Source organism: Sarcophilus harrisii, chromosome 3, assembly GCF_902635505.1.
Source record: "Sarcophilus harrisii chromosome 3, mSarHar1.11, whole genome shotgun sequence".
Taxonomy (NCBI): Eukaryota; Metazoa; Chordata; class Mammalia; order Dasyuromorphia; family Dasyuridae; genus Sarcophilus; species Sarcophilus harrisii.
The window spans coordinates 556,070,740-556,090,741 of record NC_045428.1 but is presented as its reverse complement, the minus strand read 5'-3'; the positions used below and the strand labels follow the sequence as shown (position 1 = coordinate 556,090,741).

At 45.1% G+C, this 20,002-nt stretch overlaps 1 protein-coding gene across 1 annotated transcript in view; it reads left to right on the top strand.

The window, feature by feature from the left end:
• RPS6KA1 (ribosomal protein S6 kinase A1) overlaps positions 1-20,002 on the top strand; it is a 31,699-nt gene that overhangs the window by 10,039 nt on the left and 1,658 nt on the right. The window contains 10 exon segments of the mRNA XM_031962517.1: positions 889-953; positions 1,595-1,697; positions 4,980-5,110; positions 5,993-6,118; positions 6,310-6,399; positions 8,463-8,621; positions 12,753-12,914; positions 14,001-14,077; positions 18,634-18,751; positions 19,264-19,401. Of these exon segments, the coding sequence (XP_031818377.1) occupies positions 889-953; positions 1,595-1,697; positions 4,980-5,110; positions 5,993-6,118; positions 6,310-6,399; positions 8,463-8,621; positions 12,753-12,914; positions 14,001-14,077; positions 18,634-18,751; positions 19,264-19,401 (1,169 nt within the window).

Genomic DNA, 20,002 nt, shown 5'->3' with positions numbered 1-20,002 from the left:
TTTTATAGATAGGGAAACTGAGGCTCAGATATGTTAACTGACCTGCACAGGGTCACACGACTAACTAGCCACTGTCTCACTGAACTCAGGATTCCAAGTCCATCACTCTGACCCTAAGGTCCAGCTCCCTGGTCCGGCCCCCTCATTTGCCGGCTGAGTCAGTAGAGGCCACAGTAAAGATGCTCGAGACCACCCTGTTAGGATGGGACTGGAACCCAAGGCTTCTGACTGCCAAGTCCCGGGGCTTTGCTACCCTCCAGATTTGGCTCTTATCTAGGGCGAGAGGGATCTTGCCCAGGCTGGAGAAAGGCAGCCGGGGAGAGGGGGGGAGGGACCTCTGGGCAGTGAGCTCAGGAAGTCTCGAGGCCGGGAGGCTGGCTCAGCCACTCACCTCCGCTGTGCACTGGGAGCAGTCGCTTCACCTGTCCGGTCTTCAGTTTCCCCGTTTTAAAAAATCCAATGATGAGTTCTAACAGGGTGGCCTGTGGGCTGAGCCCAGTAAGGTGTTGAGAGAGAGTGGGGAGGAAGGTGGGCTTCCAGGCCCGGGGGCTGCCAGTTAAAGGCGCGGGGGCAGGAGATCAAGGACAGAGTTCCAAGAACCCTGGGAAGGCTGGTTTGACCAAAGTAAAGAGCTTGGGCAATGTGAAGCCACCTTAGAAGAAGAGCCACGCCAGACTGGAAAGGGCCTTGAATGCCCCCTCCGGCCCTGATCCGCACTCGGCGGCTGGTCCTCAGAGAGACCAGGGCCCATCACTGGCCCGTCATGTGCTTGAAGCTCTCACGGCCCCTGGGACTCAGCAGAAGTGATGTAGCCTTCGGGGGGCTGGCCATGCATTGGCCCCAGATGGAGGAGATGCCCTTCAAGGGCTAACGAGGGTCTTATTTCAGGCTCTGGCACTGATGGGGCTGAAGAGATCAAGAGGCATATCTTCTACTCCACCATAGACTGGAACGTGAGTTGCCCCTCACTGTCTCACCCGGACTTCCCCCCCTCCTCCATGGTGCACTCCCTGGCCCTGACTGTCTTCCCTGTACTGCCCCAGGAAAGTTGGGGGTGGGAAGTAGGCAGGAGAGAAAAAAGATTTCCACCCAGTCAAGTCCCCGGAGGCTCCTGGTGCCTCCCCCACTGCTCACCCTCCCACAGGCCACAGATTTAAAGCCCTTTCCTCTTCATTGCTTCCTGGGGCCGTTGGTGGGGGCTCTGGGAAGATCATCCCAACCAGCACCCCCAGCCCAGCCTGGGGCTTCCTCTCTCTCACGACAGGGGCCCTGGAGCTCGGGGAAGAGCTGGTCTCTATGGCCCCTGGGACCCTGCCCGGCCCTGGGCCGGAAGATGGCCCTGGAGCCCCTGGCTCTTGGTGCCCACCCGGCAGAACAAGGTGCTCCTGGAGGCTGGCTCCAGGCCATCTCCCTCAGCCTCTGAGTCGCAGGCCTAGGAACACCTGTGACCGCAGGGGCTTGAGAGGCCGCTGGTCATTTCCAGAGGAGGAAATTGAGGCAGAAGGGACTGGGCCTTGGGGGAGGGGACGCCGTCCTCCCTGTGCTTGGGGGGGGGGGTCCGAGGCCACCTGCGAGGCTGGGACTGTGTTTCCAGAAACTGTTTCGTCGCGAGATCAAACCTCCCTTCAAGCCTGCCGTGGCCCAGCCCGATGACACCTTCTACTTTGACACGGAGTTCACTTCCCGGACACCCAGGGGTAGGTGAATGATCACAGCATCGGTCAGTGGGGACACAGTTTGTGGGTGCCTACTAGGCGCCTGGCACTTGGTGACCTGGACAGTCCCGCCCTCGGGGAGGCTGTTGGGTGAGGAGTAGCTGTACGCAGTATATACGAGGAGAGAAGCAGCTGGGTGGTGCGGTGGGCAGAGCACTGGCCCTGGAGTCAGGAGGAGCTGAGTTCAAATCCGGCCTCAGACTCTTAGCACTTCCCAGCTGTGTGACTCTGGGCAAGTCACTTAACCCCGATTGCCTCAAAAAAAAAAATCCCATCTACTGTACATTAGAGAGACACCAAAGTGGTGTGAGTGGAGCTGGCAACAAAGGCCTCGTGTAGAAGGGAGCCTTTGGACCGAGTCCCTTCTCCCCCAGAGGCCCGGACCCCAGGACTGGGAGGGAGAGGGAAGGGGAAGAGGGACCCCTGAGGAAGCCACATAGATTATGTTACTGTGAAGAACAGGAGACCTGGAGAGGGCAGAGGGCACTAGCCCTGCTGGGCCGGGGTTCTGATCCATGTCTGCCATGTAATACTGTGTGACCTTAGTCAAGTCACTGGTGGTCTCAGTTTCTGGTTTTGTAAAATGAAGATGTGACACAGATTCCTCTTCGTTCTGAATCTATCATCCTGACACTTATCAGCTTTGGATCTTGGATGTCATTTAATATCTCTCTTTGGGCCTCAGTTTCCTCATCTTAAAATGAAGGGGCTGGGATCCCTCCTCACTTTAATAATCTAGATTCTAAGGTCATGGGATCATAGATGTAGATCTGGAAGAGGCTTTCAAGGTCATATAGATCAGGAATTTTTAACTTTTTTGTATGTACTGCATCCCTTTGGCCATCTGAAAACGCCCCTTCTCAGATCCATGTTTCAAAACGCATAAAAGAAATACATAGATTTACCCCAAAAAAATTAGTTGAAATAATTATCAGGTTGTTTTTTTTTTTTTTAATAACAATTTTGTGGGCCTCAGGTAAAGAATTCCTGATGTAGGCCCACTCTCCTCCTATTTTATATATGAGGAAACTGAGGCCCAAGGAAAACTGACTTGCCCAGAATCACTCAGCTAAGAGTCAAAGTTCAGCTTTTTTCCTTCCTCTCTCCTGCATTCCATACTTCGTTCGTCTCCCATTGTGCTATCTAAAATCCCTCCAAACCACCTAACCCCCATCCCAGTTCTGTGAATCTGAACCAGCATCGGGCAGTCCGGTGACTTACCTGCTGAATGGAGCAGCCTGGGGAAGAAGGGGTCACTGTAGGGAGGGGCTAGTCAGGGCCTGGTGTATTTTGGAGGAAATGAGACATAAATAGGTGTGGGAGTGTCTACCCATCCCAGCTTCCAGGTGACAGCGGGGCATTGGTCTGGTGATGGGAATGTAGCTTTCTTTCCCTGTTGAGGAGCCCATGTCCCGCTTTCTCCTAAGTCCAGATTCATTCTCTTTTAAAATAAAATATCCCTATATTTAGAAGAACTACACATATTTAACTTATATCAGATTGCTTGCTGTTGGTGGGGGGGAGGAGGAAGGAGGAAAGGGAGAAAAATTTGAAACACAAGATTTTGCAAAGGTTAATGTTACCCCTGCCTTTTTTTTTTTTTTTTTACTGATGCATAATAGATTCTGCTCCAGCCTTTTATTTTACTCTGTATGTATCATTCTATTTTAAATGTGTTTCTGGTAAATAACATATTGTAAAATTCTGGCTTTTAATCCAATCTGCTCTCCACTTCGATTTTATGGGAAAGTTCATCCCATTCACTTTCCGAGTTAAAATTACTAACTCTGTATTTCCTACTATCTTATTTTCCCAAAATTCTACTTTTCTTTTTCCTTTCCCCCTTTACCTCCTCACCAGTGCTTTGCTTCTGATTATTACCTGCCTCAATCTGCTTCCCCTGTTACATTCCCTCCCCGCTTTCTCATCCCTTTCTCCATTTACTTCTGTTCTCTCTCCTGTTAGCCTCTCCTTTTTCTTTCCCCTTTTCTCTCCTACTCACCTGCAGAGTAAGACAAGTTTTTATATCAAACTAAGTATGTCTGATATTTTCTCTTTGAGCCAAATCCGATGAGACTAAGGTTCACACAATGCTCATCCCTCTCAAAGGTGAATGTAGAAAGCTATCTTTGCATGTATTTGGAAAAATAAAATATTCTTTAAAAAATTTTAAACTATTAAAATTTCTCCTTTTTATGAACTTAACCATTAAGAGAGACAAAAATTTCACTTTTTTTTAAAAAAGAAGAGGATGGATGAGAAATCACAAACTTATAGTTTTTTGGTAAAGAAATAGTACATTCTTAAAGGACAGAAGGAAGAAAAGAAAGAAGAGAAAAGGAAGGAGAGAAAGAAAAAAGAAAGGAAAGGAGAAAGAAAGAAAAGAGGAAGAAAAGAAAGGATGGAAGAGAGAAAGAAAAGACATTGTTTCATTTGTGGCTCCTTCTGGACTTCATTTGTGCTTTTAAAAAATGTTTTGTTAATGTTTTCATTTCTTTTTTTTTAAATGAAAATATTTTAGTATCCAATTACATGCAAAGAAAAATTTAAACATTCTTTTTAAATAAAATTTTGAATTCCAAATTTTTCCCTTCCTCCTCCCTAAGACAATAAAGCAATTTGATATAGGTTATTATATATGTATAATCATGTAAAACATATTTCCATATTAGTCATCTCATTTCTTTTTCAAAATTTGAAAACATTTTTAAAAACATAAATATTTTACTTTATGTTTTTAAAATGTTTTGTTCTCTATTTAAAAAAAACACCCACCAAGGAACTTTCCCACTGATTTCTTTCCCCCCACGTAGAGCCCTCCCTAGGAACAAAATATCAATTAAGCAGAGTAAACCAACACTTAATCCAGGTCAGATTATGTATGTCTCATTGCACACCTGTATCCCACCACCTTTCCATGAGATAATTCCCAGCCTCGTTTCCACACTGTGACCGATTCCTTGGGCTTGTTGCTTGCTATCTGGAAGGACAGAACCCCATAACTCATACTCCTTGAGGCTTTGCAGGTCTAAAGCATTTCCCCGTGTCCTCTTGTTTAAACCTCACTATCTTCTTGTGATAAAAACGATCTCCCTTTTCTAGTTAAGGAATCGGGCTCAGAGACCTTGAGTAATGGGCTAAGGTCACACAGCTTATAAATGACGAAGCTGGCTCTTTGGTTATTCCACTGTTACTCAATGGGCCCCAAGGGCTATCCCGAGCTGGGCCTATGTAATCTATGACTGGATGGTTTCTCCCTCCCAGACTCCCCGGGCATCCCCCCCAGCGCCGGGGCTCACCAGCTCTTCCGAGGCTTCAGCTTCGTGGCTACAGGCTTGATGGAAGATGATGGCAAGGTCCGAGCCCCCCAGGCCCCACTGCACTCGGTGGTCCAGGTAGGTGGCCAGAGGCTCCGGGCTGGATCAGAATGGGGTCCTGGTATAGTTGGGCCAGAACCAGGCCAGACTCCTTGCAGGGGCCATACCTAGAACATAAGTGACACCGGGCCCTTTCAGGGTGATGTTGTGAACGGTGGGCCCAGTTACAGTCTCAGAACTCGAGGAGACCCAAGGGCACGGCTTAGGGGAACCGGCAAGCATAGGGGCCGGAGGGCCGGCCTTGGAGGCAGTGTGACCTCTGACCTCTACTGGCTGTGGGCTCAGGGGCAGTTTGATCTCTCAGAGATGCAGGGCTGGGTTCCCCTTACTAACAACATCACAGTGAACTCTGATCAGGAGACTCCCTGGTCTTTGCTTAAGTACTTCTACTGGTGGAGAATTCACTCCCTCTTGGAGGCAGCCCCTTTTAAACCACCCTAAGTGTTAGGGCTGAGGAGAATCTGTGTAGCGACAATCCTTGTAATTCTGTCTGTTCGGGACTTTGTATTTATATTCATATTTGTCTGGCAGCCAGAGGCCTTCCTCCGAGGGAGATGGGGCCCCATCATTGTCCCATTTGCCAGATCAGGGGCTGGGATAGTGTCAGAAGCAGGCCTGGAATCCAGCTCTGGGGACCCCTGGTTCTTTCTGCTCCATCTCCCCTTGGATGTCAGTCTCTCTCCTAGAGAAGGCACTGCCCTGAGGCTGACGGCCGCACTGGCCCTGGGCCTGAACACCTGGAGCTCCCACCCCACACCAGGCCTAGGCCTTTCTCCTCTGGGGATGGTCCCATGTTCTTGAATGTGAATCCTGAAGGGGAGGGGGAAAGGGCACCCTGCCAAGGCTAGGGGAGAACCCCTGGAAGGACCCCTCTCTAACGTTTCCCTGCCCGCCCCCCAGCAACTTCATGGGAAGAGCTTGGTGTTCAGTGATGGCTACGTTGTGAAGGAGACCATCGGGGTTGGCTCTTACTCCGTGTGCAAGCGCTGTATCCACAAGGCCACCAACATGGAATATGCGGTCAAGGTAGGGATTGCCTCCCTGCCCCCAGTCCCCATGTCCCGGGGCTACCAGACTGCCGGATGTGCCTGAAGCTGGGAGTTAGTTTGGGGGTCACTCTCCCTTTAAAAGCCTGGGGATCTGTGGGCCTTGTACCTTTGGTGTTCCCATTACCCCTGTCCTGAAGGCCTCCCAATCTCCCCTCTTTCTTCCCTCAGGTCATCGACAAGAGCAAGAGGGACCCCTCAGAGGAGATTGAGATCCTTCTGCGCTATGGGCAACATCCCAATATCATCACCCTGAAAGATGTGAGTGGGGTGGGGAGGAAGCAGGGAGAGTCAAGGAGAAGGGGATCTGATGGCTTCCCACACCAGCTTGTTAAGCATGGCCCCCATTTTACAGATGAGGAAATTGAGGTTGTAAGAGGCTGGGACATATCCAAGGCTACAGTCACAATATGAATGGTGGAGCTACCAGCCTAGAGCCCTTTGTCCCTAGGGTCATACAGCCTGCCCTGTAACGGGCAGATCAGAGTGGTTCCTTACTTACGCCCAACATCCATTTGTTAATCCCCTTCCTGGCCCCCACAACACCTCAATCAACATTGACTCCCCTCTTTCCTTTACCTTCCTGACCCAGCTCTCAGTACCCAGACAGCTGCTTTGTACATATTTGTTTGCCTGTTGTCTCCCCCAGTTAAATCATGAGCTCCTGTCTTGCCTCTTTTTGTACCCTTAGCACTTACTGTGTCTGGCACAAAGCAGGCACTTAATAAATGTTTATCAATAATTGTTGACTGAATTGGTCCCTTCCCGCCCTCACACTATCATCACAATCTTTGTTCAGGCCCTCAACATCTCCTGCCCGGATTATTAAAATCATCTCCTATGTGGCTTCCCTGCTCCCTGTCTCTACCACCCAGATGCCAGAACAACCCTCCTGATATAGAGGTTCAGTATTTAGAGAAAGCTTTGTCAAGTGCCCATTAATAAGAGAGCCCTGGCAAAATGGAGGCTGTTGAGCCCTCTCCTATGCCATGTGCAAGCTCGAGATCTGCAAGGTCTAGAATGTGACTGTATATAGTGGAGTCTCATGTTTGTAAGGAACATCTTGAAAGGATTTTCTGTTTGATTAACTTGATTATGTTTAATGGGCCGGAGGGGCTAGAGATAAAAAGACAAAAAAAAAAATTCCCTCTTTTTCAGATGAGTTTACGTTCTCATTGCATCTAAGACAAAAGTTTGACATATAAAAAAACTTAATCCTTTATTTATTTGTTTATTTATACAGAATTCTAACTAAACAATACCAAAAAATGCATACCTATGATGTTAACTTTAGTCCCTATTCAAGTTTGTGTAGGGAATTACTATTTCTGCCATTTAGGCTCTATGGGCTATAACCTGATTTTTATTGATAGGATAGAGATAGGGGTTGGACTGTTACTTTATGGGTAAAGGGAATTTCCAACCTGCCTTTTCCAATGCTACTCAACACCTCTCTAACTTGGAATCTTAGAGAGTGGCCTAGAACATTCAAAGAGACAGCATGAACCTAGATTTACCTGGTCTTGTGGCCAGCTCACTATCCGTTATGTCACACTCTCTCTCAAAAGGAAACAAAAAACAAAAAAATGCTTTTATATTAATTTTTTTCCAAATCTATCCCTGTATCACCCACCTATGAGGACATCCCACACAACCAAGATTATAAAAGAAAAACAATTTGGCAAAACCAATCCATTACTGATGGGGCCTGATGCTAAACAAGCATAGTCCTCCCCATTGCTCAGCAGAGGGAAGGAGGCGCAATTCTTCCTGGGAGCTGGATGTGATTGCCATAATTATGCAGAGTTCAGTCTGGGGTTTTCTCTTCTCTCTTTTTGCATTGTCGTAGTCATTGTATATATTGTTTTCTTGGTTCCATCTACCTCATTCTGCCTCACTTGCGGAACTCTTTCCAGGCCGTCCAGAGTTCCTCATTCATTTCTTACAGCACATATACTCCATCATAGCTCCATTGTTTCCGATTTCTTATCCAAGAAATTTAAGTTTGACCTTTAAGGCCCTTCTGCCTTTTCCAGCCGGATCTCCCAAGCCTTCCCTACCCTTGCGGTGTCACCCGGCCCACCTGGCTCCTTCTTGGTTTCCCGATCTTGTCCTGCCCCTTTCCCAACGCTTCCTTTGTTTTGCTGTGTGCCAGGAGCTCGTTCCTTTCTCACCTGTTGCCGCTGAAGTCCTGCTTCTCTTCAAGCCTCCATTGGGTGGCTTCCAATCCATGAAGCTCCCCCCGACCTCTCCTCTGACCTCTCACAGAAGATCTCCCCCTCTTTGGCTTTTTCTAAAACCTGGATCTCTCTCTGCCACCTCAGGTGTATGACGACGGCAAACACGTGTACCTGGTGACGGAGCTGATGCGAGGCGGGGAGCTCCTGGACAAGATCCTCCGGCAGAAGTTCTTCTCGGAACGCGAGGCGAGCTCTGTCCTGCACACGCTCTGCCGGACCATGGAGTACCTGCACTCCCAGGGGGTGAGTCAGCCCCAGGGGCCGGTGAGGGGTTGGGCGTGGTAGCCGGAGCTTGGGGCTGAGCTCAGCTCCCACCTGTGGCACTTAATCTCTCTGGCCTCTTGCGAACCTACTGTGTACATCATTCTCTCCCCCTCAAGCTGTCAGCCTTCAGAGGCCTCGATACACCAGCCCCACGTTTATTCCTCTTTGCTCCAAAGTTCCTTATTCATTTTTTCTTACTCCATCATCCCTCCAATGTTTCCAAGGCCTTAGTTTCCTGGTGGAGGACTTCTTTCCCTTCATCCCAGGGGGTAAAACTTGAAGAAAGAGGCAGATTTGGGGCTTGTAGGGGACATGTTATGTCACATCTGTGGCTCTCCTAAAGTAGCATGGGCTGCCTCAGGATGTGGCCATTTCTCTGTCTCTAGAGGCAGCCAGGTGCTCAGTGATAGAGCCTGGATCTAGCTTCAGAGACACAAGCTGGGAGAACTGAATCTCCACTTAACCTCTGTCTGCCCCATTTTCCTTAACTGAAATGGGGATAAAAATGGCACCTACTTCCCAGGGTTGTGTGAGGATCAAATGAGACAATTTTTATAATGTGCTTTGTGGAATGTCTGACACAGAATAGTCACCCTTCCTTTTTTCCTTTCCACCCTTTTCTTCCTTCCCCTCCTCCTTCCTTCCTTTCTTCTTCCCTCCTTTTTTCCCTCCCTCCTTCCTTCTTTTCTTCTCTTCCTTCCTTCTTACTTCCTCCCTTCTTCCTTCTCTCCCTTCCTTCCCTTTCCTCCTTCCTTCTTCCCTCCTTTTTGCCCTTTCTCTTTCCCTCCTTTTTTCCTTCCCTTCCTTCTTTCCCTTCTTCTTCCTTCTTCCTTTCCTTCCCTACTTCCTTTTTTTTTTTGGCCTTATAAATCATGTTGAGAGAGAAAAATCAGAGCAAAAGGGAAAAACCATGGGAAAGATTTTAAAAAAATAACAACAGAAAAAAGAAGTAAACTTAGCATGTGCTGATTTACATTCAATCTCCTTAGTTTTTTTTTCTGGATGCAGATAACATTTTCTGTCCAAAATCTATTGGGATTGCTTTAGACTTCCTTCTCTATTCCCTTCCTTCCCTCCCCTCCTTCTGTCCTTTCTTCCTTTTATCTTTCCTTCCTTCCCTTCTTCCTTTCTTTCCTTCCTTTCCATTCCTTCCTTTTCTTCCTTCCTCTATAAACAGAGACTAAATAAGTACTTATTGGGGATGTTGTGGATATGAAAGTTCCTGTATTAAGAAGTGGTTAGGCTAAATGACTTCTGAGGTGCCTCCTATTGCTAAGTGGTGAGATCTGACAAATCTCTGTTCATCTTAGAGTAGACACTTCTCAAAATGAGCCTCTCTTTCCCTTCCTCATCTATTATTTCATCTTTCTTTCCTGAGAGGTGAAAGGGTGGTCCCTTGGAAGGCCCTCCTAGTTCTTCAGGTCTGTGCTACTAAAGAATTCTGATGGTGGCTTCCTTTGATCCAGGCGGTAGACAAGTATGATTTATATGTCAGAGAATTTAGAAGTGGGAATTTAGGCCTTAGAGACCTATCCTAAAAATAGATACTGTGACGCAGAGTCTGGCCAAAGTCAGGCAGTTATTGTGTAGCAGAAACCAAGATGGAAAAGATAGGTGGGATCTGGATTGTGAAGGACTTTAAATGCCAGGCTGAGAATTCTGTTTTATCTTGGAGCAGGGCTTCTTAAACTTTTTCTACTCTCAGTCTCTTTTCTCCTGAGAAGTTTTTATATAATTCCAGGTATGTAGGTATATAAAATAAAAATCAAATACTTGTTGATAATAAATCCTAAAGAAATTTATTTTAAAACAATTCTTTGGTTTACATATAATTTTATTATTTATTAAACATGAAAGCAAATTTGCACATTAATGAGATGGATGTGCTTGTTTATTTTTACATAGTTAAATCTTTTTTCTTTTTTCTTTTTTTTTTTTTTTGCTGAGGCAATTGGGGTTAAGTGACTTGGCCAGGGTCACATAGCTAGGAAATGTTAAGTGGCTGAGGTCAGATTTGAATTCAGGTCCTACTGACTTCAGGGCTGGTGCTCTATCTACTGTACCACCTTGCAGCCCCTAAAAGTTAAATCCTGATGGAATATTTAATACTGCAGGCCATAGAGCATTCAGAAACCTTTTTACTGTTGCCAAATTTTTTGCAGTTACCAGACCCCAAATGGGATCTCAAGCCACAGTTTAAGAAGCCTAGGGGAAAAGATCTCCTGTGATTACTCTGGGGGAAAAAATCTATTGTATTTTTATTCCAAATTCTCTTTCTCCACCCTTCCTGGACATATGTATAGACATGTAAAATAAATTTCTGCATTAGTCATATCCTCCCTACCCCTCTAAAAAAGAAGAAAATAGGAAAAATATGCTTCAGTCTATACTCTGAGGCTATCCTCTCTGTTTCATCTTGAATTCTTTGCTTTGTGGCTGGTCACTATGTTGAGCAGAGTTACTAAGTCTTTCACAGTTGCAATGTTACTGTTTCTGGATAAATTGTTCTCCTGGTTCTGCTCCCTATACTTTGTATCAGTTCATATAAGCCTTTCCAGGTTTTTCTGAAACTATCCCCTTCACAATAGTATTCCAAGTAGCTTGTTCAGCTACTTCCCAGTAGATGGGCGTTTCCTCAGTTTCCAATTCTTTGCTACCACAAAAAGAGCTGCAGTGAGTATTTTTGTCCCTATGGGTCTTTTCCTCTTTCTTTGATCTTGTTGGGGGATAGACCCGAGAGCCTGGGTCAGAAGGTGTGTATATACCCACCCAGTTTAATAGCTTTCAGAGCCCATCCCCCTGCTTCTCTCTCTGTGCCCTTTGGCGGCTTCTTCATCTCTGTTACTTAACAAATATTTATTTGGCGCCTAGATGGGGTGCTCGGGTCCAGAAAGAGGAGACATAGGTATAACACACGGTCCTTGTTCTCCAGGAAGTCAGGAGCATGAAACAGAGGCCAATGAATTGTTAAATTGTGTGAGCGGGAAAGTGTGTGGGACTGGAAGCCTCTGCCACACCCTTACTTTTCCCCTTCTCCCCAGCCCTGCCCTTGTCCCCATGGGGCCCTCCAGACCGAAGGGGTTATTGAGCCGTGATCTAGCTTTAAATTCTCTTTTTAATGTTGTATTCATTTTCATGGCTCCCTTTAAGGAAAACTTCCCTTCCCTCTGTATAAGCTGCAATCTATAAAGTAGCAGAAGTATGGCCAGGCCTGAGCACCTAGAAGGCCCTTAATATATGTTTATTGATGAACCACATTTATTAAACACCTCTTGTATGCCAGATATTCTGACAGTGACTAGGGGATAATACACCAACAACTAGCATTTATAGAGTGCTTTAGGGTTTTTGAAGTGCTTTACAAATATGGCATCATTTTATACTGGGACGTAGGTTCTGTTATTATCCCCATTTTAAGGTTGGAGAAACCAAAGCAGACAGAAATGAAATCACTTATTTAGTAAGTCTCTGCAGCTGCATTTGAACTCCAGGTCCTGCACTGTATCCACTGTGCCATCTAGCTGCCTCCTAAAAGAAAGATGGAAACGTTCCCATCCATCTAGGAAATTACATTCTACCTAGTTAAAAAACTGAGGAGTCTTTGTTCTTCTCCCTTTACTAGTGACTGCCTCTCTGCCCCTGCCCCTTGACCTGCCCTCCAGTGGCTGACCCCAGCAGGGTCATCTTTCAACTTCCCTGCCTTCCACCCCCTTCAGCTGACCCTGAACACTGATTCTATCCTCTACCTCTAACTGTCAGGGACTCTTTTCCTTCTGCCATGTAGTTCAGTAACCTTGAGGTTTTCTTCCTCCCCTTTTTACCTCCCAAAGCCTAAGATGCATTTTCTTCTCCATTCTCACTCTACTCCTGAACCCAGGGTGGATTTCCCTGTATCTTTTCATTAGCTCACCTACGTTGTATTCTCCCTACCTGGCACACAGTAGGTGCTTAATAAATGCTTATTGCTTGCTTGATCGCCTGCCCTCCCAACATCTGGACTTTCCCATTCTCAGATCCCTGGGTGGTTCTGGCTAGTCCTGGGGTACTTTGTCCCTCTACCCCATCGCACCTACCCAAGAACTGACCTCGGGGTCCTTGTTTGTCCCCCAGGTAGTCCACAGGGACCTGAAACCCAGCAACATCCTTTACGTGGATGAGTCCGGGAACCCCGAGAGCATCCGCATTTGTGACTTTGGCTTTGCTAAGCAGCTTCGAGCAGAGAACGGGCTCCTCATGACTCCCTGCTATACTGCCAACTTTGTGGCCCCAGAGGTGAGCAAAGAACCCTGCCCCTTCTGCCTTGGGGTTACCTCCAGTGAAGGAGGGTCTGGCCCTGGGATTGAGGCGCAGTCTGGGGGCTGCTCCTGGGTGGGTAGTGGGGAGAAGCAGCAGCATCTGTGTGACTTAAAGGGACAAAGACCTTCCATTGCAGGTCCTTGATGATGGCCCTCCCTGGGCAGTCCCATCCCTCCGGTGTCCGTCCCTATCCTGTCATTTCTGTCCCTTCCATGTATCATCTTCTGTGGTTAACAAATGGTTATATAGATTTTGCATTCATTCCTTCTTTCAAATGGATAATTTTATTAAGCAGGGTCAGGTAACCTGGTGAGTCCCCTCAACTTGGTTGTCTTTATCATTGTTTGCCCGGATAGAACGAAAGCTTCTTAAACAGAGGGGTTGGTTAACTGTCTGCATCACTAAACCTAGCCCAGCATTTAATAAATGCTTGTCAAACTGAATGGAATCGAACTCCGTTTCCCCCTCTGTAAAATGAGGGCGTTAGACCGGAGGGCCTCTGAGGCTCTGAATCTGGAATCCTGTGACTTTGGACAAGACCCTTTTCTCCACTAAGCTTCAATTTCTCCCGCTCTAAAAGAAAGGAAATAAGCTCCTTCCAGCTCTAAGTCTGATCCCATGATCAGAGTTCAAGTTACATCCCAAACACCAATTAGTTGCCTGGCTTTGGGCAAGCCCTTTGGCCTCTTAGCCTGGATTTCCCATCTGCAGAATGAGGGCCTTGGGCTCCAGGGCTACGAAGGCCCTTTCTGGCTGTGAATCCATGATTCTGTAAACTGAATGCAGGAAAAGGCGGGCTGGTGCACCTGCTTGTGCCTGGCACCCCACAGAGGGAATCCTTCCCCCACCTGCCCTGGCCCCTGGTAGGCCGGAGACAAGCAGGGCACTGAGCTCAGGACAGTCTTCTCCCCAGTCCCAGGCTCAGGGAGGCCTCCTTTTGCTGCCTCAGGGGGTTGTAGTAAGCAGCAGATGAAATACTACCTATAAACTGCTCCCACACCTCGCAATGCTATGTAGACTAGACGCTGGTAATCATTTGTGAATGTTGCTCTTCTCCCCCAGGTTCTGAGGCGCCAGGGTTATGACGAAGGCTGTGACATCTGGAGTCTGGGCATCCTTCTCTATACCATGCTGGCTGGGTAAGTGGGGCTCCCACCCACAGAGGATGGGAGCTCTTTCAGGACCCCCAAGGGGCCGAGGTTCTAGCATTTCCTCCCCTCCCCCTCCCCCAAATGGGGCAGGGACTTTTTAAGTATTTCCTTACTGCTAGAGAAATGTAGAGAATGCTGTAGACAATTATTACGTAGATAAAAATGTAGATAATGGAAAGAGGCAGATTATTTATCTCTGGAGAGGTGGTGGAGCGGACAGTGCCCAGGATCAGGAGCCAGGCAGCTGAGGTTTAAGTTCTCTCTACATCAGTTAGAACTTATGGGATCTTGGGGCAAATCACTTCATCTCTCTGAGCCTCAGTTTCCCCATCTGTAAAATGGGGATAAAATTCCTTGCCCAGTGAGTTTGATAGAAACAAAAGCTCTTTGTGAACTCAAAAGCCCCACACAAGTTTCCAAAAGAGATAGTAAATTTAACACACTTTAGAAACCTTAGAGCATTATATATATTGTACATAGACATGTATTATATATATATATAGTGTGTGTATTTGTATATGTGTATATATTATGTGTATATATGATGGGGTGAATAGACTCTAGCAAAAGACCGTGTCCCTGGAGCAGCCCTGTATCCGAGAGGGCCCCAGTGAGGAGCAGGCTGACTTATCTTGTACACACGGAGCCATCTGTTCCCTAGTTACCTTATACAGTCTGGATATTAACTCCCATGGCTGTCTTGTATAGCGGGATGCCGTGACCACCACTGATTTACTGATGGGAACATTTAGGGTGGTTAGCACAGCTTGCTCAGGGCCCTTTCCCATAAAAGGTCCTGCTCTCCCCCTGTAAAATTATGAGTTCATTAGGAACTTTGCCCCTTGGCTAAGCACCATAAAGTTATGCCCCTTGACTTGAAAATTGTTTGTGAATCCATTCCAGATGTCTTCCCTTTGTGATTTGTTGTACCTCATCATGACTTGTTGGACCTCAGGATGTATGTGTGTTTATACACATGTACGTGTGTACATACACATGTATACATATGTGTATGAATTTTTGTATAGTGTGTATATATGATGGGGTGAATAAACTCCAGCAAAAGACCGGGTCTTTTATTTTGTATATTGTGTATGTGTTTGTTTGTGTGTGTGTGTGTGTGTGTGTGTGTGTGTGCGCGCGCGCTTCTGTATAGTCAGTCATATCTGACTTTTGTGATCCTGCTAGAGAAATGTTGGACCACATTGGAATGGGTTTTTCTCAGCAAAGATATTGGAATGAGTTTGGTTTTCCTTCTCCTGTGAATTAAACAAACAGGATTGAGTGACTAGTAAGTGTCTGGGGCCAGATTGGAACTGAGGGCTTCCTGACTCCCGGCTCAGTGCTCCATCCACTGAGCCCACTGAGCCATCTAGCCAACCGACATACAAACACACAGAAATAATGTTAACTGTCACTGTTGATGTTATCCTTTCAAAAATGGTGAGAATAATAAAACTCAAGTGAGCAGCAGTACATAGGATGGATTGGAGATAATGGAGAGAGGATGACACCGAAAATGACTTAGAGTTGTTCTTAAAACAGTATTGCTATCACTATTTACAGCATTCCCTTGTTTCTGCTCATTTCATTCTTCATTATTTCATGCAAGTCTTTCCATGTTTTTCTAAAATCAACTTGTTCACCATTTCTTATAGCACAGATTCATCGGAATCACACTACAACTTGCTTAGCCGTTCCCCAATTGATGGGCATCCCCTCCCTTTCTAGTTCTTTACCCCCACAAAGAGAACTGCTATAAATATTTCATCTTTATCATCTTGGGAAACAGATCTAATAATGGTATTGCCGGGTCAATGGGTATAGACAGCTTAATAACTTTCTGGGCATAAATCCAGATAGCTCTCCAAAATGGTCAGATTAGTTCATAGTTCCACCGATGGTGAATTAGTGTCCTGATTTTTCCACATCCCTTCTAACATTTGTCATTTTCCCCTGCTATCATTTTAGGCAATCTAATAGGTATTAAGTGATATCTCAAAGTTGTTTTAATTTCCATTTCTCTAATCAATAATGATTTAGAGCATTTTTTCATATGACTATAAATTGTTTTGATTTCTTCATTGGAAAACTGTCTGTTCATATCTTTTGATCATTTATCAATTGGGCAATGACTTGTATTCTTATGGGCTTGACAAAGTTTTTTTATCTATTTGAGATAGGAGACTTTTATCTGAGAAAATTTCTATAAAATTTTTTTCTCCAATTTTCTGCTTTCCTTTTTAAAAAAATTTTAATAGCTTTTTATTTACAAGTTATGTGCATGGGTAATTTTACAGCATTGACAATTGCCAAACCTTTTGTTCCAATTTTTCCCCTCCTTCCCCCCACCCCCTCCCCTGGATGGCAGGATGACCAATACATGTTAAATATATTAAAGTATAAATTAGATACACAATAAGTATACATAACCAAAACATTATTTTGCTGTACAAAAAGAAATGGACTCCGAAATATTGTACAATTAGCCTGCAGGCAAGCAAAAATATAGGGATTGGGAATTCAATGTAGTGGTTCTCAGTTATCTCCCAGAGTTCTTTCGCTGAGTATAGCTGGTTCAGTTCATTACTTCTGCTCTCCTTTTGATCTTAGCTACATTGGTGTTATTTGTACAAGTTTTTTCACTTAATGTAATCAGAATTATCCATTGTAGTCCCCATAATATTCTGTATCTCTTGTTCATAAATTGTTTATCTATCCATAAGTCTGGTAGATAATATGTTCCATGTTCTTCTAATTGTCTTGGAATAGATCTTTTTATATCTAGGTCATTTATCCATTCTGACCTTATATTGATAAATGGTGTAAAATATTGGTCTATATCCACTTTCTGCCAGGATGCTTCTCTGCTTTCCCAACAATTTTTACTAAGAAATAAATTCTTTATCCCCAAACTTAAATCAAACAAAAGGTTGTTAGTAGTCATTTCCTGTTATATATTGTATGTCTACTCTGTTCCACTGAATCTACTTTTTATTTCTTAACTAGTCTCAGTTTTAATAAATTACTCTCTTATAATATAGTTTAAGGTCTGATACTGCTAAGCCTCTTTTGCTTCTTTTCCCCACTCATTCTTTTGATATTTTTGACCTTTTGTTCTTCCAGATGAATTTTGCTATTTTTTATAACTCAGTAAAATAATTCTTTGGTAATTTAGATCGGTAATTAAATACATTTAATTTGGATAAGATTATAATTTTTATTATATTGGCCTGCTTACCCATGAACAATATTTCTCCAATTATTTAGATCTGATTTCATTTCTGTAAAAGGTATTTATGCTTTTATTCATGTAGTTTTTGGCAGGTGTCCTCCCAGGCATTTTATACTGGCTAGAGTTATTTTCTTTTAGGGTTTTGCAGGTGAAATATAGGAATGCTGATGATTTACATGAGTTTATTTTTTATATTGCTACTTTGCTTAAAATTATTGTTTCAACTAATTTTTCAGTTGAGTCTTTAGGATTTTCCAAGTATATCATCATATTGTCTGCAAAAAAGAGACAGCTTTACTACTTCGTTGCCCATTCTGATTCCTTCTGTTTCTTTTTCTTCTTTTATTGCTATTTGCTAGAATTTCCAATACAATATTGAATAATATTGGTGACAGTGAGCATTCTTGTCTCATATCTGATCTTACTGGGAAGGTTTCTAGCTTATTCCCATTACAAATAATGCTTGCCGATGGTTTTAGGTAAATGTTTCTTATCAATTTAAAGAAAAATCTATGTATACATATTCTTTGGGCGCCCAAGTCATAAGTGACCAATCGTTAATGAAGCTCCTGCCCAGTTCCTCCCTGTTCAAGAACAGGGAGATACAAAGGCAAAGTTGAAACAAAATCTGCCCCCCAAGAAGCTTCCATTTCTAACATGACACATGTTTATGTTTATCTATGTGTATATAACATCACACAAATATGCATACATATACACACACTGCCCCAAAAGCCTTAGTATAGTTTTAAGATATTACAGCTTAATGTGTACATATAATATTAATATATGGTCTGAGCTATTAAAGATTAATATTTAAGTTTTTAGATGCTTAAAATTGAACTAAGACTTTGAGGACAGAGTGTGTGTATGTTAGGATACAATATACAAAATAATTAAGGAGTAGCTGGAAGGGAGGTCACTTATAGACAGCTCTTTCAAACTAAGCTACAGCTGACTTCATGTGTATAATCAATATCTTGTAACCTGCCTTCCTAAGAAAATGTATCTGTTGCCCCGTTTCCCTCCCTACACCAGTCCCTCGCTGGTACCCAAAGTTCTTGTCTCTGGGACTTCAGGCCTTGGCTCTTCCCTCCCCCTTCTCCAGGAATCCTTGTGCTCTGCTCCTCCCTTTTCCCTTCTCCCCTTGGACCATCCCTCGGGTCTGTCTAAGCCTCTTGGAACCAAGGCCATCAGACCTTTGGTGGACGAGGGACCCTACTGGGACCCCAAGGATCTCGGGACCTTCTATCTTAGATAAAAACAAGACAGAGTGAGACTTGCACTGACTGTCTCCCGTCCCCTCCAGATACACTCCCTTTGCAAATGGGCCCAGTGATACCCCAGAGGAGATCCTGACCCGGATCGGGGGAGGAAAATTCACTCTCAGTGGCGGAAACTGGGACACGATTTCAGAAACGGCCAAGGTAAGGCTATGGGCCGAAGGGCATTCAATATGGTCTCGGGAGGACGGAGCCGGTCAGTCAGCCACGCAGTAAGCTCTCCTAGGTGCCAGGCACAGTGCCAAGCCCTCTTGATAAAAGAAAAGCAAACAGGTCCCTTCACTCAAAGAGCCCCCTTTCTAACAGCTGAAACAACATGTAAATCATTAGGTTCCTATAAAATATATTCCAAGCATTTGGTCTAGCAGCAGGGTCTTTTCAGAAAGAGAAAACCAGCCTCCCTGCCTTATTTCTCCCACCACAGTGACAAACCAGGCATTCCATCTCTGTCTCCCCCTTCCTTCCTGTTGTAACTGTGTGGCTGTACAGCAGCAGTTGCCCCATAGAAGGAGGGAGTTTCCCACTTCTTCCCACCCCAGCACAAGGTCCCTGACCCCAATTCCCTTGGGAGAGCCGGTCCCGGGGGTGGTCTCTGGAGGTGAGCACTGGGCTTTCCCTTCTCATACCTGTTCTTTCTCCTGCCTCCCCCCCGCCAGGATCTAGTGTCCAAGATGCTCCATGTGGACCCCCACCGACGCCTGACTGCCAAGCAGGTTCTCCAGCACCCGTGGGTCACGCAGAAGGACAAGCTCCCCCAGAGCCAGCTGTCCCATCAGGACGTGCAGCTAGTGAAGGTGAGATTACCCCTCCTCCTCTGCTGACCTTGGATCTCAGAGAACCTGAGGCGCAGGGGCCAAACCCACAAGCCCCGGGCCTTGTGGCAAACACTGATACTGGATCTGTGATTTCACTGATGCAGAGAAATTAGCTTCTGATACTGCCCATTTTTCCATTTAATCCCACTTCCCCTGCCTGTATGGCAGAAAATAATGCTGTGTTCTCACACAGAATTGTCCATGTGGGGAACTCTCAGAGTGGGAATGCCTTCTACCAACCAGCCCTGGCCTTCCAGGGAAAATCTCTCAGGCAATACAGTTTGGCTTTTACTGTCCAATTTAAGTCTTTTAAAAAACTTGCATATTTTAATATAAATTAATATAAAATTCATATTTTAAAAATATATTTGTATTTACTTTGTTAACTATTTCCTAATTATACAGATTCTAAATATTCATTTTTTTAAATCTTGAGCTCCAGATTCTTTCTCCCATCTCTTCCTCCCTCCCCCCAGTGAAATCACTCTCAGCTTCATCTGAAAGAAGTGCCTAGGTTACAGAGAGTGTAAGTGACTTTTCCAAGTTCTCACAGGCAGCCTGAGGCAGAGGCAGGACCTGA